This window comes from Drosophila pseudoobscura, chromosome 2, assembly GCF_009870125.1.
Source record: "Drosophila pseudoobscura strain MV-25-SWS-2005 chromosome 2, UCI_Dpse_MV25, whole genome shotgun sequence".
In the NCBI taxonomy this organism is placed as follows: Eukaryota; Metazoa; Arthropoda; class Insecta; order Diptera; family Drosophilidae; genus Drosophila; species Drosophila pseudoobscura.
Window position 1 is genome coordinate 4,151,260 of NC_046679.1, and position 27,401 is coordinate 4,178,660.

The 27,401-nt window shown below is 48.7% G+C and overlaps 6 protein-coding genes and 1 long non-coding RNA gene across 10 annotated transcripts; 3 read left to right on the forward strand and 4 right to left on the reverse strand.

The window, feature by feature from the left end:
- Positions 1 to 4,833: 4,833 nt before the first annotated feature.
- On the forward strand, positions 4,834 to 12,195 carry LOC4800668 (uncharacterized). Its single transcript, XM_001357863.4, has 4 exons — positions 4,834 to 5,276; positions 9,420 to 9,656; positions 9,886 to 10,240; positions 11,428 to 12,195. Exons 1-4 carry the CDS (start codon positions 5,230 to 5,232, stop codon positions 11,812 to 11,814), a joined length of 1,026 nt encoding a protein of 341 aa, XP_001357900.4. The 5' UTR covers positions 4,834 to 5,229; the 3' UTR covers positions 11,815 to 12,195.
- On the reverse strand, positions 5,158 to 7,310 carry LOC4800667 (uncharacterized). 2 transcript variants are annotated; one of them, XM_033385864.1, is made up of 5 exons: positions 7,080 to 7,310; positions 5,918 to 7,021; positions 5,768 to 5,875; positions 5,560 to 5,664; positions 5,158 to 5,494 (listed from the first exon to the last, which is right to left on the reverse strand). In XM_033385864.1, exons 1-5 carry the CDS (start codon positions 7,193 to 7,195, stop codon positions 5,371 to 5,373), a joined length of 1,557 nt encoding a protein of 518 aa, XP_033241755.1. In that variant the 5' UTR covers positions 7,196 to 7,310; the 3' UTR covers positions 5,158 to 5,370. The 2 variants fall into 2 exon arrangements, with proteins under 2 accessions (XP_033241755.1, XP_001357899.4); XM_001357862.4 differs by having other exon boundaries at positions 5,768 to 7,021; positions 7,080 to 7,309.
- A 1,623-nt stretch (positions 12,196 to 13,818) lies between the features above and the next one.
- On the reverse strand, positions 13,819 to 14,662 carry LOC117185648 (uncharacterized). Its single transcript, XR_004471116.1, has 2 exons — positions 14,124 to 14,662; positions 13,819 to 14,064 (listed from the first exon to the last, which is right to left on the reverse strand). It is a non-coding gene; the product is annotated as an uncharacterized lncRNA (long non-coding RNA).
- Positions 14,663 to 15,520: 858 nt separating this feature from the next.
- Positions 15,521 to 18,838, forward strand: ALiX (programmed cell death 6-interacting protein-like protein AliX). The gene is made up of 6 exons (XM_001357864.5): positions 15,521 to 15,839; positions 16,046 to 16,164; positions 16,245 to 16,526; positions 16,579 to 18,174; positions 18,243 to 18,437; positions 18,499 to 18,838. The coding sequence occupies exons 1-6, from the start codon at positions 15,628 to 15,630 to the stop codon at positions 18,618 to 18,620; spliced, it is 2,526 nt and encodes an 841-aa protein (XP_001357901.2). The 5' UTR covers positions 15,521 to 15,627; the 3' UTR covers positions 18,621 to 18,838.
- Positions 18,762 to 20,237, reverse strand: HSPBAP1 (HSPB1 associated protein 1). The gene has a single exon (XM_001357865.4). It carries the CDS (start codon positions 20,030 to 20,032, stop codon positions 18,836 to 18,838), a length of 1,197 nt encoding a protein of 398 aa, XP_001357902.3. The 5' UTR covers positions 20,033 to 20,237; the 3' UTR covers positions 18,762 to 18,835.
- Positions 20,238 to 20,349: 112 nt separating this feature from the next.
- On the forward strand, positions 20,350 to 23,389 carry btz (CASC3 exon junction complex subunit). The gene has a single exon (XM_001357866.5). It carries the CDS (start codon positions 20,601 to 20,603, stop codon positions 23,091 to 23,093), a length of 2,493 nt encoding a protein of 830 aa, XP_001357903.3. The 5' UTR covers positions 20,350 to 20,600; the 3' UTR covers positions 23,094 to 23,389.
- A 296-nt stretch (positions 23,390 to 23,685) lies between these two features.
- Positions 23,686 to 27,144, reverse strand: CROT (Carnitine O-octanoyltransferase). Of its 3 annotated transcripts, none has more exons than XM_015183020.2 (6): positions 27,021 to 27,144; positions 25,699 to 26,098; positions 24,838 to 25,635; positions 24,648 to 24,778; positions 24,170 to 24,586; positions 23,686 to 24,116 (listed from the first exon to the last, which is right to left on the reverse strand). In XM_015183020.2, the coding sequence occupies exons 2-6, from the start codon at positions 26,074 to 26,076 to the stop codon at positions 23,984 to 23,986; spliced, it is 1,857 nt and encodes a 618-aa protein (XP_015038506.2). In that variant the 5' UTR covers positions 26,077 to 26,098; positions 27,021 to 27,144; the 3' UTR covers positions 23,686 to 23,983. The 3 variants fall into 3 exon arrangements, with proteins under 3 accessions (XP_015038506.2, XP_015038507.2, XP_001357904.2); XM_015183021.2 differs by lacking the exon at positions 27,021 to 27,144 and adding an exon at positions 26,852 to 27,001; XM_001357867.5 differs by lacking the exon at positions 27,021 to 27,144 and adding an exon at positions 26,439 to 26,741.
- Positions 27,145 to 27,401: the final 257 nt, after the last annotated feature.

Consider the following 27,401-nt stretch of genomic DNA (forward strand, 5'->3'; position numbering starts at 1 on the left):
TGCCAACATATCTCACTCACACACACTATACTATGTGCCTTTCACTCGCACTTATTGCTTGCATACGTTAAGAGACTGACTTTTGCCGTGTATTAACGTAACCAATTCCTGCTGCATTCCATATTAATCAATATAATTAAAATTTTAAAAAACCTAATTCAAGCTTAAATTAGTTAAATCTGGTTGGAGCCTGGCATTTGCAATTCTTGACAAATTTAATGTCGAAATTATGACTTATCCTTTTTGAATCGCTTTCAAAATTGCTTGACTGCTCGCTTCTTCCAGCTGACGGTTGGGTTTGTCCGTTCTCATCTTCCTGATCGTTACAAGTGGTTTTCTTTATTCTTCTCCACCCGTGAGACATGGCTAATGGCTCTGCTCCTGGGTTCTGTTAAAATTAAATGCGTTCACAGCATCGTCTAGACAGGGCGGGCAAATAACAAATCCCCTTGACGCACCACGTACCCGGTACTTTCCGCAATCATTGCAGCAACATAAATTAAAATTTCAGCAGCTCTGTTTGGAAGTTGGTTGGGAGTATCACTCGCTTTGTTTCCTGGTGCTCATTTTTTAATCTCTCCATTTTGTATTGTGTAATTTTAGTCTCCAACGATTTAAAATTCGAATTACGATTTGAAATATGTCTAGGCGCGAACTACTTTTTATTGCCATTCATTGCTTTTTAGGGTTGCCTTTGAAAACCATCGGCTAACTATCGCATAGAAACGTGCGGTTTAGGAACATCCCAGATGGATGATGATGAAAAGAAAAGAGTTTTAAAATATATTTTATATTTTTCTAGACTGGCTCATATATAAAAAAACGAATTTTTGTGGGATATATCATTAACGGAACTTTTTTTATGAATTTGGAGCCACAACTATTTGCTGCAGAATTTTCGAATTAAAGCTATATGTATTGCTTCAAAATTTTTTAAAAATAATGCAAAAAAAATCAAAAAGCTAAAATGATTTGATCTTTAAAAATGCTGACATCCTCATTCTTTAGCGGGCCCCAAAATATTATTCCATATTTCGAGGATTTATAGATTGTTTGCGGTTGTTCTCCTTTGAATTGGGATTTTGAAATGTTTTCACAACACGAGAGTTGCTACTGTATGGTATTAATCTGCCAAATCCTTTTCGGTTGACAATCCGTCAACACCTCAATTTCCACGAGTTTTCTTGCGGCTGTCAATCACTGGAGGAGCAACTGCAGGAGGAGACGGAGACACTTACCAGAACCCGCCAAATATGGCTTAAATGCAGAATTGCCGTTACCTAAATTGCAGTCGCCCGTCGCCAGGAATTCAGCAGTTGTTGGTGTCTTAGTGGCAGTGCTGTGTGTGGGGCCGAGAATGCATCAAGTTGGGTTGACTGTTAATTGAATTAGAGGCTCGCCGCTGCCGCCGCCGCCGCCGCTGCCACGCGAAATTGACAACTGCATGGCTCTTTAAGTCTGCATGCGACGACAATGACCCTCGAGTGGTAGCCGGGAGCAGCATTCCATTAGTTTTTGAATCGCGTGCTCTAGACCTCAAACCCCGAGACGATTTTTCCCAAGCCAAGGGTTTTTCCTGGCTTTGCATGGCGATGCCAGTTCGTCACTCAAGCGCGATTACCGCCGCGTCCCACTCACCTGTCTGTCACATTGGTTGCGCATGCGCGGTGCCCAGCGGGTGACGTGGCACTTAACTAACAGAGACCTTAGGAAAAGGCCGCCGCCAACCGGGACAGCGGTGAAAATACTGGACGGACATGGACGGCATGGCTAAAAACGAAATGGTATATTTGTCATATCACACGGGGTGTGTGCTGCTGCAGGAGCAAGAGCAGGCGTTGCCACTTTCAAATTCCTCATTAGATCGGCTAATTATCGTGTGCCCCATGGAGGTGTGCCCCGATTTTCGCTCCCCACCAAATTGCTGCCTCATGGCAGCAGCCCCATAATTGCAGCCTCCATGGGGTCTGCCTGGTCTGCCTGCCTGGGCAATTTTCAACTTATCGAGGTTATCCTCCGCTGCACAGCGATCACTTGACCAGAAACAGCACCAGTTGAACTTCTGCTCCCACACGACGCTTGCGGATCATAGATGTGGCCCATGGCTGTTGCCGTTTCCAGAGATGCTGCCGCTGTCCTCAATTCTATTCGGTTGGGGTACGTGCAGGTTCACGACCCACATAGCCCCTCCTCTGTGGCTCTCTCCTTTCAAGCTTTCTTGAATGATTTCAGCATTTTCCAGGCATTTGCCGGCATCTATTGACATTAATCATTGGCAGACTCTTGTAAAAATTTGCAAGTACAAGTCAGGTACTTCTGGGAAATGATTGGCTTTCGGCATGCTTTTTTATGGCAGCTTTATGAACAGTCGTCGACTAACATAAAGGAATTCTCTCTTTTCGATTTGTTCCCCCCCATGTTTGCTGGTGGGGCATCCCAGGGAATGAATGCAGGAATGGATACTGGGTACTGGGACTGCTCGTTCTTGTGTGGGTCCCAACTCAATCATTTGGCGCTAGACCGGAAGGAAGCAGACGCCATTTAGCTGTTGTTTTTGTTGCACTTTTGTTGTCTGCGCCATTTTTGTTGGGTGTCTCTTTTTGTACAAGTCTGCGCATTGTCAGCCATTGTCCCAGGAGTTCAAGTGAAAGTTTTCCAAGGCAACGCTTTATAGAACGAACGAACGTAAAGCGTAACTCTAACGTTGCCTAATTGGGCATAACGACCTGAACATGAAGGGGGGCGTGGACTTTGGATGTGGGCCTGGAACTGGGATTCAAGCACTTAAAGCAGTAAGCAGGCCAGATTGCAGCGCCAGCCCCAGCCCTGCTCCAAATTGCGGTATGAGTAGATCGCAACATGCCACTTAGCCTCCAACTCAAAATCGTAGGCCAAAATCAATGAAACTGAACGGATTGCAATGGCAATGGGCAATGGGGACCTGGTTTTTGGGGTTAGAGAACAGCACACATTCCAGGCAATAGAGCAGACAGTTAGAATGTCACCCACACACACAATCAGAGGTAGAGTCAGAGTCAGACTCAGATACAGGCACACATACTCGTACATCACCTGCAATTGCAATCTGTTAACTTGTCCAACAACAGCAGAAACTTCCACTGCCACTGCCACTGCCACTCATAGCCAACAATTGACAATAACAAGCAGGCGGCGTCCGCCCAATTTTCAACCCAAACCAAACCGTTGGCCGACTCTTTGTGCTCCTGCTGCTGAAGTGCCTCTCTGGCCACCGCACAACAACATTGAAAGCAACAGCAACATTGGCGATAACAAGAGCGAAAGGACAGTTTGTGGGGTCGAAACAAAAGATACCCTTGAAGGTATAGAATTCATAGAACTACAAGAATATTAAACAAAAATTTGGCTTTAAAATTGGATCTTCTTTTGCCGAAACTTTAGAAACTCCTTTCAGTCACAACGTTCTATGACCGCTATATGTATAATATCTAAAACCCAATGTGAGGGCAATACATTTACAATTTTCGCAACAAGAGTTTTGAAGAGATTTCTTAGACACAGAAAGACGTTTGTCCGAATCCAGAACACACAATATAATGAACTATCATTTCATAGGGTGTTCGAACCGCAGTAACAACAACAACAGCAGCAACACAATTGGAGTTGAGTTCTTCAATTGCCCACTGTCCAAATATTGCCAGAACCCAGGAACGTTGCGCATTGTTTGCTCGTTATTATGGACGTGGCTGTTGATGTGAGCCTGGGAGCGGGAGCTGAGTTTGGGAGTGGGAATGGAACCTGGATGAGGACCACAAATCTTTTGTCTTGGCTCCGCAAAAAACAAAAAAGCTCGTAACATAAATAAATCTCAATTAAACTGCAACCCCTTTTTCGAGGGAGGCGTTTCCCATGGCCAGGATAATAATCAATCAGCTAACAAGCGACTGTCGGTTCTACTCCTGGATTCCGTGTGGCTGGTCCCCTTCCCCTTCCCCGATCCATGATTCCCCTGTCAAAGATGTCTCTGGCAGTCACACCCCGAGTTTTCCCCGAGTTTTCGGCTGCCACTCTTTTCTATGCCACGCCATGCGGCACTTGCATGTTTATTATTTGGTTTGGCTTTTAGAAGCCGGCCCGATCCCGACTCAGAAGAGTGGGATAGGTACAGGTAGAGGGCGGAAGAGGAGGAGCAGGAGGAGGGGAGGGTATGGGCCAGGCCAAGTCGCGACGACGTCACAGTCGTTAAGCGTGACTTTTGTTGCTGTTGTTGTTTGTGGTATGCAAAATACCGACGACGGTAGAACGGAACGGGAACGTAAACAAAAAGCCGAACCTCCTCAAGACCAAGTCGAAGTCAAAGTCGAAGCCACTCCACGAACCGAACCCAAAGGCAAAGAAGAAAGAAAAGTCCCTAGAGGTGTTATGGTAACAACGAACCATGTATGCCCTATAAATGCTCGTATACTCGAAATACAGAGGAAGTTTTACCTCAGACAAATTGATTTGATATTGGAATACATATGGATCTTCGAAGATTAAAATATATCAACTTTTCAGCGAATCATTTTTGGTTAAATAAAGCTAAGAGCATGGCTATATATGAGGAACAAATTCCTAGATGAAATATATGAATAGATTGCTTTGATAAATCCTCGAATTGTACCTTAAAAACTAGAATACAACTTTTTTATCGATTCATCTTATCATAAGAGGTAAAACTTTTGAAATCAGTTCCAATTAATAGTTTTCAATTTCAATCTTAAAGATATACATTGTTCTTCTTTTTTATAACATTATAATTTTATTTGTAAACAAATTAACATTTTGCAAAGGGGAATCAGATCACGGGCTATTCAGGTGAGAGTGTGCCTCCCACAGTTGGTTTAACTAAACACGTTTTGTCATTGCCACAATGCACGAGCTGCCACAAAGCTGAAATACCCAACATCATCCAGGGAGAGGTGGCTTCGGCAACGTTGGCCGGCCTCGTCCATTCAGTCTTTTGCGAGATTTTATCGTGTGCGGACGTGTCTGCGGGTTTATTTGCGAACTCTTTGGCTATATATCATACGGGTCCCGGATTCCGCATCCCAAAGCTGCACGCGATTCTCATAGATGCATTGGCCAGCCGTTTGGCGCCACAGCCACAAATACAGCCGCACAGATTGGGAGTCGTCGTCTCTGATTTAACTTGCAAACGAAAAAGTGCCAAAACCAAACGAAAACTAAAGAAGAAGTTCAACGAGAGATATGAGTGCAACAATGGTGAGGACATATGCTGCGGCCTGGTTGCTCGGGTAAGTCTGGTGTCTGTATGTCTGTCTGTCTGTCTGTCTGTCTGTGAGGAGGAGTAGGGTCCGGCAGTGTCCGTGGCTTCCTTCCTTTTTAGTTTTATACCAACTTCATCCAGCCCCGCCGCTTCTTCTCGGTCTGGGTGAATGCGTCTGTGCCGGTGAACAAGACCTTCATCTCGAGCTCATCCAAGTCATCGGTCTGCGTGCTGTACTCCTGGCAGCTGGGAAAGGGTAGGGAAATCTATGGATTATTGTGTGTCGGCTGGGTCGCCTCTGAGTCACCTACTCGATGGGCATCCAGAGCCGTGGTAGACTGCAGTGTGGCGCTTTGACAAGCCTTTTGGTATAGGTGAGACCAAAACGACGCTTCCTTGCAGACTCAGAGGCAGTCCTAAGAGCAGAGTGGAGGTTGATTGTAGGAATTTTTATGGTTATGTTTATCGAATGAGTATCGTTATGGAGTTTAAAATCAAGTGTAAATAGTCGTTTAATACCTTCTCAACTGGCATTTGGCCTTAGCCTTGTCCGCCTTTTCCGAAGGAGCCTCCACCACTGGAAGTGTATCCCCGATCTGTTCGCACAACAACTCTGCAACTGGAAGTATATCCCCGATCTGTTCGCACCACGGCTCTTCCACTGGAAGTGTATCCCCGATCTGTTCGCACGACGGCGTGGGTGTGGTCGGTGGCTCTATTAAGCCCTCTTTGTGCCGATCGGCTTCTAATCGTAGCTCCTTCACCTCCATTAGACTGAGCTCCACCAGCTGATTGACTGTGTGCATCATCTCGTTTTCGATGAGGCCAGTTAGGTTTTGAAAGTCTTGGTGGATTACGTTCAAGGCATCCAAGAGCGGCTTCTGTACCTCTGCCTCAACGTATGTGGTCGTGGTCTGGGTGTGCAAGGATCGGTTATTAGTCGTGGTTTGCACGGCCACGCAGTTATTTCCCCGCACTGTCTGGATGCCCACACAGCAGATATCCGGGCTAGTTTGATTGCCATTGTCTCCTGTATTAGGAATCCATTGCGTGGATATGGTATTGCAATTCGGGGCCTGTCCCTGGCTACCGATGGACTTTTGTTCGATGTTTAATGTCTGCTGATAGCTGGAGTACATCAGAATGAGGTCAATCGTGTCCACCTCCACTGTTCTTTGCTCCAATTGACGCGTTTGGCTGCATTTGGGCACCTGGCTCGTTGCCAGTTGAGAGGTTTGGCTGGCTTTGGCCGTCTGGATCCTTGGCGACTCTGGGAATTGGCTGGCTTTGTTGTCTTGGATCATGATCGGATCAGATGTTTGGCTGCCTGTGTTTTCCAGAATCGTTTGAGACTCTGGTGCTTGACTGGCCTTAGTCCCTTGGTTCATCGAGGAACAGGGGGTTTGGCTGCCTTTCGTCTCCTGAATGGTTGTCGGATCAGTTTGGCTGCCGTTGGTCTTCTGGATCATAGTTGGATCAATCGTTTGGCTGCCTTTGGTTTCCCGAATCATCACCGGATCAATAGTCTGACTGCCTTTGGTCTTCTGGATCACCGCTGGATCAAGGGTTTGGCTGCTTTTGGTCTTCTGGACTTTCCTAGATTCAAGCGTTTGGGTGCCTCTATTCTTAAAGGTCACTTTTGGTGTTTTCTTCGCCTGCATCAACCGCCGGAGACGCTTTGCAATGCGACTCAACCGACTGGGAGTGCACCTCCTCCTACTTATGTGTAGAATTGTGAGTAGACCATTCTTCATGGTATAATGCACGGCATATCTGAGGGGGGCGACATGAGTCCATCCGTCCTGGCTTCAAGAACCCCGTTCACACTTACCTCAATTTGCCGCACGGCACTCGCCACTGGCCATGGTGACTGCCGCTTGGACCATCGGCCATGGACTTTGCCAGTAGCTCCTTCAAATCGATTTGTATATTCACATTGCGTCCCATTTTATCTTGTTGGTATTCGCTCAAAATTCTCAACTTTTCAATTTAGACAAAAAAAATTGATATTTGTTATGTAGGAATATTAGGTTGATGGCTGGCGGAGCTGAACGGAGCTGAACGGAGCTGAACGGAGCTATAATGATATATGACTAAATGGATTCATGGAATTCTAATGAACAACCTACTAAGTTTGCTACTTCCAATCGAATTTTCACACGAAACCCTTTTGTAATTTTGAAATTTGTCTTTAAATATCCAACCCAACACGCAATCTGTGCATCGTTCCCCGTGGCTGCCCAGGTCGGTGGTACCATGTTGTTCCTGCTGTTTGTGTGTATGGCTTGCGGGCTCCTTTGTGCTGGCGATTCATTAATAATTCAAAAATGCCGCATATGTTGCACTCTGGAGTGGTACAGGATGGGGATGGAGGCAGGACGACAGCAGAAGCGACAGCAGCGGCAGCAGCAACAGCTACAAAAAAGCATTCACTTATTCTGCAATTTATCAATTCGAAGTTAACATGAAAATGGCCACAAAAACCACAACACAGACACACAGACACAGAGGATACAAAGGCCATGTGGCAGGAGTCGGAGTCGGAGTCGGAGTTTGAGTCCCTGCCTCGGGTGTTTGGATGAAGTTGGGTCTGGACCTCGGCAGCAGCAGCATGTGGTGGCCACTGCTAAATACGTGTTGATTTGAGCGCCTTTCGATTGGATTTGCAATCCATGCACAAAAACATACAAAAATCGATTGGAGGAGAGAGGATTGGAGCTCCGACCCGGCCCGGCCCGGCCCGGCCTGACCATCCATCAGCGTGCCTCTAATCCCGCCCAGAGGCATGGCTTCCTTTGTGTGCCTTGTGTCTTCCCACTTGGAATTTATGCAGCTTCTCCTTCTAAGGCTCCTCTTTGCATGCATTATGTGGAGTGCGCGACTCAGACCGAGACCGAGGCTCAGAAATGCCATGCACGTCTTGTGGCCTTCGGTTACATTTATTGCATAAAACTTGGCCAATTTCCATTATAATTTGTGTCGACCAGAGACCGCCAAGAGCCAAGAGGCGATTGAAGTACCTCGAAAAAAAAAAAGAAACGGAAAACTAAAAACGAAGACGCTCCAAGCCAACTGCTTAGTCGGTCAATAACATTTCTTGACTTGACAAAGTATCCAATGAGAAGATCTCTCTTAAGAGGCTCTCGATGGTTCTCTGGGAACAGTTTGTCAAACGCTGACCTAAGCCATTCCATGGCATGCCATTCGGAGTGCTGTAAATCGAACACTGAGGGAAAAAATTGCACCCAGATAAAATATCCAGAATAGTCCGTAAGCTTTTAAGGTTTAAAAACGTATAAATATATCTTATGGATATATCTTTCTGTTAGATAGATAACATATACTATAATTACTCATTACTCCTATACTCATTTCTATGTGTAGTCTTTTCGCTCAGTATAGTGCATTATACTACTGATATACTATCCTTCTCAGGCCTCCGTATCAGTGATTGGAACACCCTGGGAGATAGTTAGAACTCGGAATTTCATCTAATGCTCTCACGCCTTCATGGGTTTCCCATTTCCCAGCTCTCCATCTCTGATCGCTCTCCATTTCCCTCACCAAGCTCTCTCTTTCTATCTTCTTTCCTACTCTCTCACTAGTGTGCTGTAATTGTACGTGCTTATTTGCATTTTTATCTGCTTTGTTGTACGCTTTCTTCCGTGCTGGTATCATTACTTGACACTGCCACACCAGAGGAAGCAGAACGGGAACGAGAGCCCAAGAGAGCCCCTCTTCCTCGGAAAACCCCCACTGGTCTCTGGGGCAGGCAGTGTCCATCCGTGCGTCCGAAGGTGTACAATTTCAAAGAGGGCGGGCCCCTCTGTTAAAGTCATCTCTTGGGTTACACTTTACCCCTCGAAAAAAAAGAGCTAAAACAAAAAAAAAAAGGGAACATAATGAAGACCTGAAGTCCGGGGCACTTGTCAAAGCCTGCCGCCTTTGCCGACTGATTGACCCTGAACCCTGTGAAGGAGCAGGAGCAGAAGCCGGGAGTAGGGAGTAGGGAGCTGGTGGTATGGCGTGCCTGGTGCCTGGTCAGCAGGGTCCAATCAAAACCGCATGGAGCCTAATCCCCTCTAGAATTTCGCACATAAAATACAACAGCAAATAATGCCAGCGTATAAAACGACAGCCATAAAAGTAATTTCATTTTATTTCTGTTCAGATTCTGCTGCCTCGTTTGTCTAGCTGCCGCGGCGCAGGGCAGCAGCAGCAGCAGCAGTCGTTCGGCACTGGCCAAGGATGTGGCGCACATGCACAAAATCAAGAGGCAGCAGCAGGACAAACACCAGCAGACGTTGCAACTGCAACTGCAACAAGGAGTGGCTGTAACAGGGGCCAAGCAGCAGCAGAAGAAGCAGCTGGCCAGAAGCGCACATGGCCTCAATAAGAAGCTCCTCGGGTGAGTAGCCAGTGGAGGCAGGGCAGGGGAGGGGGAAGAATGTTGCACGCCTCTTATTTTGGGCTTAATTAAACCACTGTTTTTGTGCCCGGCACTAAGGCCATAAATTACATAATGAAATATTCATGGAAATACCTCTCTCCCGCTCTCTGCCTGCAACCATCTTCTGCGGCTTGGCGGCTAACCTCTGTTACACTCTCTGTTTGCCTCTTTCTCCTCCGTGTTGCAGCCAAATGGGCTTCATGAAGGTGAAGGCTCCCAACAGCCACAACCGGAAACGTTTGGCCGTTGAGTCACGACGCCATGCCTCGCGCGATGATTCACACATGTTCATCATCAAATTGCCGCCAAATATGCACTACTATGCAGGACCCAATGCCGTGCCACACAATGCACCACCGATCGGCGGCAGCAGCAGCAGCAGCAGCCAAAAAGGCAACGCACCCAAGAAGATGGAAGCGGCGGCAGTGGCAGCAGCCTCGAGAAGATCTGCCACACAAGCACCGGCCACAGCAGCAGCGGCAGCGGCAGCGGCAACCACAACCGCAACGGAGGCGTCGGCGTTGAAAGCTAACGGGAAAAAGGTAAACGGGATTCCATTAGGTTACACCATAGACGCACACAATGCCAGCAATGCACTCGCACTCGCACTCGCGTCTCCCTCTTGGCCAGAACTGGCTCGATGGATGGCCAGCCAAGCCACATGGGTTGGCTGGGGGTTTCTGGGTTCTGGGTTCTGGCTCTGATGTTGACTCTCGACTCTGGTTCTGGGCAACTGGTGATAAACATCGGCCGCGCATGCGCATAAAACAAATTGCAAAAGAGAGAGAGAGAGGGATAGAGAGATGCAGTAGAAACCAAAGAAGTTGTCGAAAGAGAGAAGCATAAAATGGATTACCCATTTGGGCCGATGGCAACAGACATGGGAGACATGGGAGACATGGAGACGTGCAGTCATGGTAGTCACCCATATAGACGGGAAATACTTGTAAGTAAAACCAAGACTAAAGTTGGACCTCAGCTGCTGAGCTGCTGAACTGCTGATGATGGCCGACCGACATACAAGCTTCAACTGCAACTGCAACTGCAACTGCAGCTCCCTCCCCAAGCTGCAGTTCCACATAATTTGTTGTATTCCCAAAATGGGTATCTTGGGCAGGCCTATAAATAGCATTGACATAGGGTTTTCCCTCTCTGCTCTCCAGCTGTCATTCTGTCTGTCCACTGGGTATCCCTTAGTCGAGCAAGTGTATGCCGCATTCCCAGTTGTAATACATTGCCTTTTGGCTTGTAGCTGTTGCTGTTGGGGCTTGGGTTTGTTGTGTGTGCAGAATTAATGCGGCAAGTGTCAATGTCAGTGGATGTGGGACAGAAAACAGGGAACATCCAGCAGGCAGGCAACATGTGGATGCTTCCCGAACAGAGGCACGAAAATTATTACGCTCTCACGACTCCTGCTGGAGGTTTGGCTCTTTGGAGTGATGCCACATGAACCAGAAATTAATATGCAAGCCATTAACCAACTCCGAGTCTCAATTAAAAATGCAATTTGTTAGAGTCAGTCCCACAGAGAAGCCACCAGCCACCACTAGCCACTAGCCACTAGTCACTAGTCACTGATCACCGTTGAGCCTAATATAGACGCCAGCCAGTCCGTACTCCGTGTCCCGAGCTGATTTATGGGACGCCAGTCTACGAGTCGCGAGTCGCGAGTCCAGTCCAGTCCAGTCCGTGCGTAATGTTGTCTAATCAGTGAGTTTTTCAATTGCAGGTCTCATTTCCCTTCAGCTCGAATGGTCGGCCGGGTCGCATCTACCACTGGAACCTGCCGGTGCTGAAGCAGGCACTGCAGAAGAAGCCGCACTTTGCCCACGTCTCGGCATCAGACCGCAACCGGCTGCTGGACATCGAGAATATACCAACCTGGCGCAAGCCCTGGGAAAATGAGACCATGGAGAAATCAATCACCACCAGCAGCGGCAAGTCCAAGTACAAGAAGTCCCTCAAACCGAAGTCGCCCACATACTATGCCCCCTCGCAGGCGGTCAGCAAGCAGAGTTTCCACAAGTACTTTGCCGGCAATGGGAAGCCCAAGGGCTTCTATGTCATCAAGGAGCACCAGAGCAAGCCGCAGTTCTATCACAACATCATATCATAATCTAATCAGCCCATAGCTCCCCGCCTTGCGGGCATCTATTCCTATTCCCCTATTCTATTTAACTTCTACTTCTACTTTAGAACACTTCCGTCCAGTTTCGACTAGGATTGTAATGGCAATCCTTGTATAATACTCGACCGCATTTGCTGTCCAACAGTTGGGCGTGTGAAATCTATTTTTATAAACGCAAAGAATACAATAACAGCGTCGGGATGGTCCATGGTCCCCACTGCATCAATACCGGGGACGGACCATTCCGAACTGCATTTTAGCTGCTAAGCATCTGCGGAAAGCAATAAATTATGGCAAATATCAATGCTAGGTTTAAGTGCATGTACGATTTTGTTTTGATAAATAAATATTGACTGATTTTTAAATGCATTCAAGGGTCTTTACTACTCCACGACCTCTCCACTGAATCAGACAAAGAAGCGACAAAGAGGCGGTACTGTCTGCTGTCTGTTGTCTGTTGTCTGGGTTCTGTTCCCTGTTCAGTTTGTTGACTTTGACAAAGGTAGAAGTAAGCCACAAAAAGGTGGGGCGAGTGTCTGGCAAATTTTGGGCGACGGCGAAGAACGAGACTCTTGAGCCAGCACCGCAGTCGTCTGCTAATTATATAAGCCATAAGCCATAAGACATAAGCCTGATCGTGTTCTCTCACTGCGAACGAACCCTTTGCGAAAGATCTGCACCGGCGAGAAATGGAAACGGAAGCGAGGCGATCGTGCGCATGCGCAATATCTCATTTGGCAGAGATTCAAAATTCAGATATAGATACATATTTATAAGCCCAGCGCCAGGTCGTAATAAGTAACAAGAATAATAATAATAATAATCTTAACAACGACAAAAAGTCGCAGATATAATGGGAGATGTGGCGCACACCTTCAAACTGCCGCATAAATAATGTTGTTTGGCTTTTCTTCTCTTTACTTAATTTCCCATATTTTTTTCCGTTTCTGTTGTTTTTTTGGCGACTCTGCCGCATAATTGTTTTCGCGGCTTATGCTTTCCGCTGCTGCTGCTGACTCACGTACGTTGAACTTTTCACCCGTATCGTATGCCCATCAGAATGCGTACGTACGAGAACGAGGGTCTGGTCTGTCGTATTGAGTGCGCGGCTTAAGTAGATTTAATGACTTGTAGTTTTGTAGTAGGCAAAAAGAGCCACGGACCAGAGAATGAAACACACATAAATCACTTTTATGACAAATGCCGTCAACTGATTACTGTCGAAAGCCGCCAGGACGCGTATGGCTGAGGCTGGGCCCGACGGCAAGGCATTGAATTTTTATGGCCTTCATCAATGGAAATTGCTTTGTTGGCCTCCACTAGGCGGTAATGCAGATAACAGTTACCGCAATCAAATGTCGGATAACATTCGTTTGTCTAAATGTGCCATTTCTTAAGCCGAAAGCACGGACAAGTGTCTGGCTATCACTGGCACACAGTTGTAGTATCGTTGTTGGAGGCAGAAGTTGCAACATGTTAACGCCATTTCCGCTTGTCATATCAAAATAATTATCTCAAACTGTTGCCACGACCAAGTCCTAGGTACCCAGCCACAGCCACAGACACACCACACCACACCACTCAAAGCCAAACCAAACCGAAGCGAGTCCACGATATGCGACAATAACAAGATCTACGCCGAGCGCAGTCGTTTGCATGCGGGGCATAAGCTCAGAAGTTGATCCGCAGAACTCGTTTTTCACGCAATCTTGATTGTAATTATGTAATTCCGAAATTCTAACTAATTAAACTAACATTGCAGCTAATTGTATTTACATAACGTACCTGTTTGGGAGCAGCTTGACTCCTGTCCAAGGCATACGCGCTGTGCTTAAGATAATAAGATGACTTAATCTTAGTGCTTGATTTAAATTGATGTTCAAACGTAACGGCTGTGGTATTAGACGCCACCTGGCGACATTGTCTGTTGAGCTGCTGGAGTTAGCAGTAATCGATTGTTTGGCGCGCATTTTGATTTATATACATTCAGGATTACCCAGCCAAGCTCACATATTTTTCATTTTAATGACATAAGGGTACAAAAAGTTATATAATCTATTCTTTTAATTTTCGGCATAAGGTCCGAGTGGGGGATCCGCCCTCTTTGCAGATATAAGAAGCGGCAAGACAACGGCCAAAAGGAGTCCTAGGTAGAGCTTCATTATGGTTTGAGCTAATCGCTGAATACGAATGTCTAGTTCCCATTTAAGGCACCGTATTTATACAGCTCACTTGTACCTGAAAAAAATTGGATTTATATGGTCTCTCCAACTTCTTTAAGGTCAAAATCAACTGACGCGCAACTCCCTATCGAATTGGGAATCCGTGCAAATCAAACAATTTGTACTCGGTTCTTATGTTATTTTCAAAAATTATCTTCTTTAGTTCCGCTTGAATTGTTGATTACATTTTTTTTTAATAATTTCCGTCCCATACACCCGGATTCTACAAATAGATTTGGCACGGGAATAAATATGTCTAAAACATATTAATTTGAGAGAATTTCTTTATGAATTACGCTTTAAAAACAGTTCGGAAACAGGACCTTCAAATTATATTAGCGAAATAGGGTATACAAGGGTCTGTACACGCATCATGACTTCAAATACCAGCTGATATTCGACGGAAGATCAAAATTGAGGGAATCGTCGTATTTTTTGAATCGGTAATGGCCCGGTTGACAACATTTAACTCCTTGTCGCTCACATTCAAAAAAGTTAGATTTGGCGCGCACCACTCGTAACCAGTCGATAGTATCGATAACCGAACTTGAATCGGGTAAGGACCTGAGTCTCATTCCATACACAAGTACCCTGGGGGAAATGGATGTTATAGAATTGTGAATACGTTTGTCTTCCAAGACTCCGCAGGATCGACATAAATATATACAAGATACTAATAATGTACTTGAATATGTCTAAAGAATATCAATTTGAGAAAAGGTCTTAATAAATCACGTTTCATCTTCATATAAAATTAACAAAATAGGGTATACAAAGGCCTACACGCAACATAGTGACTCTTTTTTTGTTGGACTTTTTCGCTTAAACGTTTTTTTACAATAAATACAATAAAAGCAAGGATTAAAAACTATCCAATCTTGTAGAAAATTTATTCATCAATGGGATAAAACTACGTGGGCATTGCTAAGAGATTTAGTTTGTCAGCATTATTCAATGGAATTTCAAAATTGAGCAATATGAACGAATTTCCTTTTTCGTTTGTTTTGATTAACCCATTTCGCTTCTTGTTATATGTTGGATTTATTTCGCCAAAACCTCTTTATACGCAAAATGCAATAAAAGCAAGTGGTTAAAATAAGCCAGTTAAGTAAATAATTGATCCATTAATCGGATAAAATTATGTGGGCATGGCTAAATGTTCCATATAGCTAGTAATATCAAATCGAATATAAAAAAGGAATATAGTTTCCAATCCTTGACGGAGACTGATTAACCCATTGTAGACCAAGGGCGTATTTTAATATTCCACCGAAAATAATGAAAATTTAATAGACTTAGCGCAGTTCAGGTGTAAAATATCGTGGTCATAGTTTTTGTAATTGAAAAAAGGAGGTTAGGGTGGAATGGATATACACGAAGAATATACAACCAGTACCATTTGTCGCCGTTTCCCTCAGGGTGTTCACCTCATTAAATAAAGGGGGCTTAAATGGGCTAAGGTCAATTTATTTACAAAACACGACAACTATAAAAAAAATCTTTTATTCTTTGACTTGACAATTTCAATAAATAAAATTTATTTGAATTGTTCTAGGCTCGTATCCGTGTGAAACTAGAAATGTCGAAGTTTTTGAGTGTGCCGTTGAAGAAGCCATCGGAGGTGGACATTGTGAAGCCGCTGAACAATCTCATCCAAAGCACCTACAATGGTGCCTCGGAGGAGGAGAAGGCGAAATATTTGGAGGCTGTAAATGAGTTTGCGAAACAACGCAATACGGCGATTTGGAAATTCTTTGAGAAATACGAGGCCTCTCTGGAGGTTGTCTATGCGTAAGTACTTTCGGGGGCTGTGACTGGGGGTTTTATTGGAGTTTCCGCATGAGTCACGCACATGATAGGAGAAAGAGTACTCGGACACACTGTGGGGCCATCTATGTATATATGTGTGGGTCTGTGTGATTGCGGCAGACGTAAACAAGCTCAGCGGATGACGTCGTCTCTTAATTGTTCTTCGCCTTTCGCTTTTGTTTGCCCAGCTATTACGATCAGATCTGCGCTTTGGAGACAAAGATATCGGTCAGCGAATTGCAGATCCCCTTCAAGTGGAAAGATGCCTTCGACAAGGGCTCCATCTTCGGTGGCAAAATCAGCCTCAGTGAGTAGTGACTCATCTTCAGTTGTGGAATTTCATAATTAACTCTCTTGCGGTTCTGTTCGGTTTGGTTCTCTTTGTAGCTCACACATCGTTGCTGTACGAGAAGGTCTGTGTGCTCTTCAATATTGCGGCCCTGCAGAGCAGCATTGCCGCCAGCCAGCAGCTGGACAACGATGAGGGCCTCAAGATGGCCATCAAATTGCTGCAGCAGAGTGCGGGGATATTTCAGTACTTGAAGGGAGCCACGCCGGCCGCAGTGCCATCGGAACCGACGCCCGATATCAGCCAGGACACGCTCGTAGTGATGCAGGCCCTGATGGTGGCCCAGGCGCAGGAGGTGTTTATCCTTAAGGCCATCAAAGGTAACTGAAACCCATGGATTATCCGAGCAGAATAACAGCAATTTCTTTGCAGATAACATGAACAATCTGATCATAGCGAAGCTATGCTGCCAGGGCGAGGAGTTCTATGCGGATGTTCTGCGCGCCATGCAAAAGGAGTCGGTGCGCAGTCTGTGGGAGAAGGAGTGGATACCCACGGTGGCCGGCAAGCAGGCTGGATTCCATGCTTTGACACAGCTTTACCAGAGTCTCGTCTGTCGTGCGGCCAAGAAGATTGGGGAAGAGATCGCACGTCTGCGCAACGCCATCGATCTGTTCAAGGCGGCACAGTCGCGGGGGGGCAACGAGACCTACCTGGACGAGTATTTCAGTCGCGCCAAGCGCCACCTGGCCGAGTCCACCAAGGACAACGAGTTCATTTACAATGAGATGATACCAGAGCTGAGCACGCTCGCCTCTCCGGGCAAAGCACAGCTGGCAAAGTCCCTGGGCATTGCCTCTCCCATGGCATCCAATTTCCGAGACATCTTCACCAACCTCGTGCCCGTGGAATTGCATCGTGCCCTGACCGCTTCGGATATGCGCAAGAATGAGATTGTGAATGTGGAAATAATGAAGCTCCGTGAGTCCACCCAGACGCTGAATGCTGTGCTGGCGAGCCTAAACCTTCCGGCGGCTGTGGAGACAGCCGATAGCAACAGCGGTCTGCCGCCATCCCTGAAGGAGAAGGCGGTCGAGGTGCGCCAGAAGGGAGGTGTCGAAAATGTCAAGACCATGCTGAAGGAGCTGCCTGATCTACTCAATCGTAATCGCGAGATTCTGGACGAAACGGAGCGGCTGCTCGACGAGGAGCGTGACTCGGATAATCAGCTCCGGGCACAGTTCAAAGAGCGCTGGACGCGCATCAGTTCCGATAAGCTTACGGAGATGTTCCGTACCAATGCGAAGAAGTATCGCGAGGTGATCAACAATGCCATCGAGGCCGATAAGGTTGTGCGCCAGAAGTTCGAATCCAATCAGAATGGCATCCAGCTGCTTTCTATGTCCCCGGAGGAGATTCAGCAGTCGCTGCCTTCGGCCAGCGGCAGCGTGGATCCAAACTGCTCCAGCGTGCAGCGGCTCAAGCAGCTGATGGAGGATGTGGAGACCATCAAAGCCGAGCGCGATGCCATCGAGTCGGAGCTCAAGTCGGCCACGTTCGACATGAAGAACGAGTTCTTGCTTGCTCTGCAGAAGGATGGGGCTATCGACGAGCCCGCCCTGTCGTTGTCGCGCATTGGCCAGGTCCTGAATCCTTTGCAGCAGCAGGTGAGGGAGAGCGTCGACCGTCAGCAGTCCCTGGTGGCAGACATTCAGAGCGCCCATGGAGCATTCGTCTCGGAGACGGGAAGCTGTGGCAGCTCGCGCGACACCCTCTACCAGGAACTGGCCACGGCCTACGATAGCTACATTGAGCTATCCGGCAATCTCCAGGAGGGAACTAAATTCTACAACGACCTCACCCAGCTGCTGGTCGTATTCCAGAACAAGATCTCCGACTTTGTGTTTGCTCGCAAAACGGAAAAGGAGGAGCTCATGAAGGACCTAACCACAGCGTCGAGCCGACAAGCTTGCCCGGCCACGCCCTCTCTGCCCTCGCACTATGCCTCCACCTCGGGCAGTGGCAGCGGTAGGTACAGTCATTCCGTATCACAGTTTGATAATAAAACATTTTGTTTTTTCGCACCCATTCGACAGACATTCCATCCAATCCAGCTGGCTCTGCTCCCAGCGTACCGGCTGCGGCAGCTGCTGCCAATATGCCGTATCCTTCCCAGGTACATGGCATGCCAGTGCCATATGGCGCCCAGCAAGGAATGCCATATCCAGCGTATGTTCCTCCACCGATGCCCCAGAGCTTCAATCCATACGCCACGCTCCCATATCCTGGCAGTAAGTACTGATAATGGATGGAATTTGCATCCCCACTTATGCAAATGCTTTTCATTTGCAGATTTTCAGTATCCGGGGGGCTATCCACAAGGACCACCACCTGGGCACTATGGCACCTATCCTGGCAGTTATGCTCCCCAACAGCAAGGCGGCTATCCCAACCAGAAGCCACCAGGATGGTAAACCGCATCCCACCCGTATTTATACCCACACTGTGGTTTAACCAAGGCCAAGAAGCGGCGATTGGTGGTCATGGCATTTAATGTTCTGTGTTTTGTTTCTGTTCCGGCTTTCGTTCGTTTGCTTGCAATTGTATCATACATGTTGATGGCGTCTTGGATTTTAATCTCATATATGCAACAAATTATCACGTATCACAATAAAAGTTTTTAGTGCTATTACGCCTCGCCCTGTCTCAGTCTCCGGAAGAACTCTCGCTTCATGCCCGCAATGGTGCGCGGGGCACACATACTGCTGATGAGCAGTTCTAATGTGGAGCTGATCGGCGAACTCGCGGCAGCAGTTCTCGTCTCAGCTTGCAGTCGCTTGGAGTTGGACTCCAGCAAGAGCTTGTATTCCTCCTTGGGCATCACCTCCAGGGGCCGAACGGTGAGAAGCACTCTAGCAAGGAGCTCCCTAAATTTGGATTGAGTCAAGTAATCGGTTTCCCACAGCTTCCGTTTGTGCTCCTCGCTCTCGGCATTCTGCACGGCCTGCTGGAACTGGGCAAACAGTTCGCTGGGCGTCGAGGATACGTCCTCCAGTTGATTGGGATTCAGTAGATACTGCTTCGTCTGTTCACTTTCGCCCTTGACAAAGCTCTCGACTATGTGCTTGACCAGAAACTCGTCCAGGGCCAGGTCCATGTCGTCCTTGAGCGGCACCCAGTAGTTGAGACTGAGCGATGTCGCCGTCGCCTCCACATAGTGCCACCAGTGACGGGGCACGATGAGAACATCGCCTGGCTGCAGTGTGCACTGGTAGGCCTGATCGCTATACTCCAGCAAGCGCGGCAGCTTATCCTGCGCAGGGGCATAGAAGTTGTCCAGACAGTACACGCTGGACTCCTCGTAGGGCACCCGCGTTGATTGCAGCGGCGTCTCGGGTGGAAAGAGCAGCCACGATTTGCTGCCGTACACCTGCACCACAATGTTTACGCCAAAGGTGTCGTAGTGGCAGGGTGTATTGGCCTGTTCCGATCCCAGCCAGAAGGTAAAATCGTTTTGGTGTTCCGGAAACCCAAAGCAAGAAAAGTCGATGCCCTTCAAGCAGCTGGCTGGCACTTCATGGGCTCGCTTGTACTGATAGGCCGCCCAATGTGTCTGGTCATCCTCCAAGTAGCCGTAGTCCCGCAGAAACTGCTGCATGCTCATGTCGTTGACCCTCATCCGCTTTCGCTCCCATTGCGGCGTACTGCAGTCCGTCAATGACATGAGCTCGAATGCCGGCGGACCAGCCGCTTCCTTGTCAAAGCGTTCGCACCAGTCGTGCAGCGATCCCCTGAAGCATTCCCAGCCGATCGGGAACTGGTCAATGATCAGAGGCACTCGGGTATTCAATATTAGATCTCTCAGCTGGGAGCTCAAAGCCTCCATGTCCGCAACGAAAATATTTCTTATTACACCGGCAGCGGTGGGGACGTTTCCAGGCCAGTTTCAGCGATGGTCTGCTCTGTGCTCGGATTAATGGTCCGATTTGCTCTTGTGCCACGTGCAGAGCACCTCCGGGGTGTTCTGGGTGCGCCGCAGGTCGTCAAAACGGCAGTCCACGGGAAAATCTCCCCCACAAATCCAATTGAGATGGCAGTGATTCGATAAGTCGCGACAGCTGATTGCTGGTGGCGGCAGTTTCTCAATATTGATTTGTCTATCGACTCTATCGACTGGATCCAGACTCATCAAGATTGCCATTCCTACTTAAGAGTTTTCCCAACCCTAGGCAGCCAAGGAGAAAGGTAACCCTAGACACTTTCTATTTTCTGATTGCGTTGTTTTCGCGAAAACTTTTCCCCGAAATTTATCGTTAAACAAAATCAAAGGATCGCACTGAGACAGATTCAGGGACTCTCCCGTGAGCTGTGAGTATCTGAGTGCAAGCCGTGTTGACTAGAACGGAGGAGAAAGGAATCAGAAAAAGTATAAAAAATCGAAGAGTTTGTTCGCGATGGCCGAAGTAGAGAAAATGACTGCGGCTCCGCCGACCGATATACCCGTCTCCTCGCCAAATGCCAGTGAAGCGGGGGGTGGTAGCAGCAGCACTGCCGAACTGGGGACATCCCCCAACCAAGAGCCGTCGAGCAACTCCCATCCCCACGACTCCGAGTACGACACTGCCAGCGATCTGGAGGGCGGCGAGGACTACGATGACGACGACGATGAGAGCGGCAGCGAGGAGGATTCGGAGACGGATGAGGACGATGTGGGCAGCGAGACCACCGAGGATGATAGGCACAGCGGCACGGTCAGCGGCAACGACAATTGCCAGGACAGATCTGTGGCCGACAGCGAGGCGCAGAAGAAAGTCGACGAAGATCGCAGCAATCCGCAGTACATACCGAAACGCGGCACCTTCTATGAGCACGATGACCGCACGGCCGAAACCGAGGGCTGCCTGGTCCCCGAGACGGAGAACAGCTCTCAGGTAGCACCAGAGTCAAACGGTGACGTCAACGGGGTCTCTGCCTCGGGCACCACACCCAGTGGACAGCCACCAGCCATATCGCAGGCTTCCAAGACCATGAAGCAGTGGCAGCCGGCCTCTGGTGGCGACCGCTGGTCCCATGATAGGTTCGAAGCCAGCGAACAGGCCCCCAAGTCGCGCTCGGAGCTCATGCAGTCCTATGGCTATGACATACGGAATGAGGATTGTGCACCACGTGCCCGACGTCGCAGAAGGTACACGCGTGGCCCCAGCAAGTACTCTCGCAACTGGGAGGACGAGCAGGCGTATCTGAAGGCCAGCAACAAAGAACGCAAGCCACCCCGACCTCAGGACTTCCCGGCACTAAATGAGCGAAAGCCGCGTGGCCCACGCACTTCCTCCTTCCGGGAGGAGAAGGAAAATCGCCGCTCAGAACGCGGTGCCGACAAACCACAAGGAGGCGGAGGTGGAAGTGCAGGCGGTGCGAGCGGCTCGAATCCCGCCCCACGAGCTCAGGAAGTAGAGCGCGAGCGTGAACGTGGAGATCGGGATAGGGAGCGTGAGCCAAAGAACCGCAACTATGGGCGCGTGAATGGCGGTCCGGGTCGACAGAATCCCATGGAGTTCAAGCCAAAGTCAAATCGTGGTCCCCCGCCCGACCGTCGTGAGCGTAATGAGCGGGGAGAACGTGAGCGCGAGCGCGACCGTGAGCAGGAGCATGTGGATCAGCGCAACGAGCGTGCTCATCAGAAGCCATCTACTCCCAGATCAAACGGACAGGGCAGGCAGTCGACGGATGGCCCAATTCTTCAGCAGAGCCAGCAACAGCCGCCGCAGCAGCAGCAGCCGAGACAGTCCCCACAGCAGGTGCAGCCGCCTCCACTGGCGGCGCCCCAGACTCAGCTTTCGACCACTAATCTGTCGCAGCGACTGCAGCAGGTGCAGCAGCGCAACGACCCCAGTCATGTAGGAAGCGTTCAGATGCATTCTCTGGCCAACCAGAACCAACAGCAGCAGCAGCTGCAGCTAACGCAGCAGCCACAGCCGGCAGTCCCAGAGCCAAGGACTGCACCCAAACGATACTCCAGTCTCCGTCGCTCCCAGCAGGAGGCATCCCAGCACTTGGCAGAGCAGCAGCAGCAACAACAACTGCAGCAGCAGCTGCATCTTCAACAGCAGCAGCAACAGCAACAACAACAGCAGCCCTCACAGATTATGATACAGGATCCCCATGTCCTGATGCAGTTTGCCTATCAGCAGCAAGAGATTCAAGCCCAACTCCAGACACTGCAACTGGGACCGGCAGCAGCGACCGTGCCAGCGCCACCAAAGCAACATGCCCCGCCAGCGGCAGCCTATCCCCAGGCACAGGCGGCACCCTATTACGTGACTGGAACGGATCCGGTACCGGTGCCGGTGCCTGTTCAGGTCCCAGTTTCGGTGACTGTACCCCCAGCTTCCCCCTATGTTAATCCGGCGAGTGCCGCCTACTTGCCCACCACACCGGCAGCTGTGGCCTTTGCCCAGGCCCAGACGTCCGTGGTGACGCAGCCACAGCCACAGCCGCCGGCCCAGGCGCAGCCGCCAGCTGCGGTGGCTGGCCAGGCGCCACCGTCCATGAACTTCCATCAGAACTACAATACGGTCGGGGGCACAACATACTTTGTGCCGCCTGTCCAGACCACCAGCCGACCTGCTGCCTTGCCCCAGCGTCGACCCACCAATGCGATTCCCATTCTACCGCCATCCGAGAAGCATAAGGCGCGACCCGGAGGATTAGCAGGGTCAAATGCCAACCAGACGACCAATGCCAAGGAGGAGGGCGGCCACACAGACAACATTGACCACATCATTGACAACATGTTTGTGCAGCGGCCTGCATTCCAGCCGCCGGCCACTGGAGAGGCTGCGGCTGCGGGTGCCAAGGAGGATGTGGCCAATAGCAATCCCATCCTTCCGGCACTGGCGGCAGCCGAACAGAACCTCCAGCCTGTGCCGGCTGTTGGGCAGGAATGAGTGTACGCCAATCTTCAACATCAGCAGCAACAGCAGCAGCAAAGGCGCGGGCGCCACGCCCCTGGGCACTCAGTTCCTTTGCCCGCCTACGCACTGCTGCCGCCGCCGCACATTGGCTACTACCGCCAGCAGCACTAATTCGGATAGAACACCCCCTCAGACGGAACTCAGCTCATCAGCGTTTGGCTGCTGCCTATTGCCCCCAATAGATATTTTTTTGATTTTTTTATTGCACTTTTGGCTTTAAGTCTGTGACTTGAATTTAATTTTTTGTAGAAACAAACGTAAGAAAAGTGTGGAGAATCATTTGTAATTAGCAGCACTAAGCACACACACACACACACGCAAGTAATCGTAATTGAACGAACACTAAAAAAGTTACACACACTTTATCCCCATATATAATTGTAGAAATCGAAACATACTAGACCCCAAGCCCAAGCTTCAATTGAACTTGTATGTAGGATCTAGGATCATCAGCTGCGGAGTACAGTACCCGCCCTTGCTTATTGTATCGAAATAAGTACAGTGGAGTTGGCTGGGCGCCTTCGCTTAATTAGACGCATTTTAAACAAGTGAAACGAAATGAAAATGAAAATTACCATGCGAAAATGTATTTGCGTAAACTAATCCAAACATTGAATTTGAAATAAACGTTAACACGAAGCACGGAAAGAGTCCTATCAATTGGGGAATAGGAACGTTTTCCAGGGCACGCATTCAAGGAATGATTTACTCAATGATTCGCTGTACAAATTTCTCTTAAGCGCATATAAGAATGTACTGCTAATGGAAGTGTGGTTTAAAGTCAAGACTACCTATTGTAAAATGTTGCAAGAGGTATGGTACTCTCTTTTGTCCACTTCAAACTAAGCCCTTAAGCCGGTGGTTTACAGCTTGGACTCCTTGGCCAGCTGCTCCAGCAGAACGCTTATCCTGCGGAACGAGGCCTTGAAGGTGTCATTAAACTTTCGTGCGCTCGTCTTGATGCTGTCGCGATAGGCAGTGGTATTGATGAAGACACTATCAAAGACAAACCATTATCAGGAGTTATGCTTATAACATAAAGAACTTACGCTCCAGAGGTAATTGAATAGAACACGCCATAGCCATCGATCAGCATGGGTGCCACAAAGCCCACGTTGGCCGTGAAGCCGAGGGTGCTGGAGGAGAGCACAAAATTGCCACCACCGCCGCTCTTCGCATACAGCGGATCGTCGTAGAAGGCGGGAATTTCCAATTTGTTTTCGTAGGCGGCACACCAGAGGCCAAACAAGTGCCTGTCGATGCCATTGCCCTTGCGCGCTTCGTCCATAGCCCGCTTGTGATCGTCGACGGCTGTGCGAAAGCTCTTGGCCAGGGCGAGATCGCTGACGCGCGAATCAGCGGAAGCCTTGAGGAACTCGGCCACGGCGCCAGTGCAGGAGCGTAGCGTCTCCGTTCGTCCATTGTAATACTGTCGCATCAAAGCGGTCTCGTAGGTGGGCGCAATTCTGCAAGGTAACCCGTATTATCTTCAACTGGGGCATCCAAATGATCGTCCACTCTACTCACTCTTCGTGCATCTGGTGGTAGGTCCACTGCATGACCACCTGAATAAAGGAGTCTGGATGCAGTCTTTGGGATTTCATAAAGTCCTTGCCGTACTCATCGAACACCGTAAAGGTCGCTGTGATATCTATGCCCTAATAAAAAGCCAATGTTTACAAATAGAGTCCCTTTTTTGCCTCCTCTATCTACTAACCCTCTCGTCTTTCTCCTTTCGCAGACGTGTAATCTCGCTCTTGAGCGTATCGTCCAGCTCGAACTTGAGTTCCTGGAGCTCCACCACCTGCGCGCTCTCGGCCAGGCTCCAGTCGGGCTCTGGCACCTCAAGCAGGCTTAGCTGCATGAATGTGGCAAAGCTGACACTCACGGTGCCATCGTAGCAACTGTGCTCCCCCGTCCAGTTGTAACGTCCATTCCTGTAGGCGATGATGCTGCTGGCGTGGTCCGCCCAACGGCTATGGGTGTCTCCATATAACCCCAATTGGGAGCACTCCTCGTAGTCCTGGGGGGTATTCTCATCCCAGCAGATGCCCATGGAAGCCCCCTCCACCAGTTTCAGGGTTTCTTTGTTGGCATCGGATATCTCCATCAGACGAGCACGGTTGTTGGCCCAGCTGGGTCTGTCGTCATGGGAGAGAATCGGAACACCGGCACCCTCTGGTTCGTAGTCCAAGATGCTGCGCAGACGCTGCAGAGCTACAAGAATTTCGGGTGCAGTGAGAATTGTGTCATCGTCATGCACGCAATTGATGACAAATTGACGGCCCTTGGCGCCAATCAAAACATGCGTTGGCGTGTTTCCCTCATCCTTAGTGAGAAAGTGCTTCTCGATGTGGTCCTGCTCCACGCCGGGAATACGAGATGTGGAAAAGAAGCGTTTGTACAGGGCGGAGGAGTACTTGATCTTGCCTCCGTTCGAGGAAAGCGGCTTAATGGCCGACTTGCGGGTAAGATCCCAAAACTCCAGAGTGTGAAATATTATCCGTGAGAAGCTCTGAAAGTGGAAAGATTCGTAAAAAAACGAAAAAAAAAGAAATACATGCGGCGGACTCTTTACCTTCAGCATATACTCCGGTGTCTCTGGGACCCCCACCACCTCCAGCTGGCTGGCCATCGTCATGAGCTGGTAGGGTAACAGAGGCAGGCGCAGCAAGTGATAGCCATAGTCCTCCCACCAGGTGCCCAGCCAGTTCTTCATTTTGGCTGCCCGCTGCTTGAGCTTTTCGTGCAGCTCGGCCCCCACTCCGTCCCGAAACTCATCGATGGACTTCCTCGCCTGGGCCAACTCCTCGGGGGTGCCAAAGGGCTGGATGCAGGTGTAGTACCGCTCCAAGGTATCTCGCAGCTCCGGCAGCGGAAGCGGAGGCAGGGACTCATCGAAATCGAAGGTGTTCTTATCATCCTTGCTCATGAAATATAGGCTTTCCCGATCCATAGTGGTTAAGTGCTTTGCTTATCTGTGGAGTGGAGAGTATGCGAGTGTTAGTTGGTTAGTAGGATGACTTTGCGTGTGGTAGCCCCAATAAATAAATATACATATGCCTATGAACCAGATAACGAGTTCGGATCATATCGAAAACTTTTGCTTTTGCGGCGGTCCAAAGTACCAAAAATGTGAGCAGCGAGAGACTATCTTCGTTCTGCACAGACGTACAAAGTCCGTTCTCATGATATTGGAGTTCGGTGCATTCGAACCTTAGGTGGATTAGACGTAGACTTTGTCTCCCCAAACATTCTGTTTGACTGCACTTCAACGTAACGCCAATCCCTGACTAATGCCACAAAAAACTGACTGACCTTTGGACTTTTTGGATGGTGAAAGTGTTTGCGTTGTGCCCGGTGACACCCGAATCGTCAGAGTGCCGTTGTACGACTAATCGGTGGCCAGGCGATGCTATAAAAGCAAACCTCTTCGCCGGTCAACTCTTATCAGAGCGCCCACCAGCCGCGGGGGAGGCTACCAGCACTCCCCTGTTTACCTCAGATAAGCACACATATATTTATGTATCGTCAAACGTCAATAGATTATTCATAATCGCGCTGGGAGGTAGACAGGCAGACGAAATAGGAGTACAATCAATCGGATACAGGGCCGGCTTTAGGATATTATGACACCTAATTCACCGTGGGGAATTAGGCGCCCCCCAAAAACAGCCAGCTCTGATCGGATACACGCACAGTCACATCAAGATAAAAATTGAAATTTGTACCTGAACTCTATTATCGCGCAATGGTATGCAATTCCTAGACGACAAGCGTTAAAAGATGTATGCAGCTAACATGTCACAATTGCGCACTTAAGTCAGTAAAGTCGACTATTGTTTCAATTAAAAAATCAGTGAACTCGACGCGGACATCATTTGTTTACAAGCGTCTTACCCAGTGGCGAATTTACATGGCATGCCAGGACGCCAAGTTACACAAACACCTTGAGCTTGTACTTGGAAAAGTTTATCACTTGTTAGTTATGCATGCTTTTTACATTATTCAATATATACAAAACAGGGTGTGGAGTACATTTAGAATCGTATCAGCAAATATATTTTCTTTTTTCCACTGGGGTTCTATATTTCATGCACACGAAACAGCTGGTGACAGAGCTGCCATACTCCAGGAAAAAGAACAACACAACTCCAAACAATCTGGCAGCTCAAACATCTGATTCCGCAAATAACACACACTGACGAAATGAGCGAAAAAGATAGCGCTGGAGGAAAATAAAGCCAATTTAGGAAGGGACGCTTGCTTTACTCGAGCAGC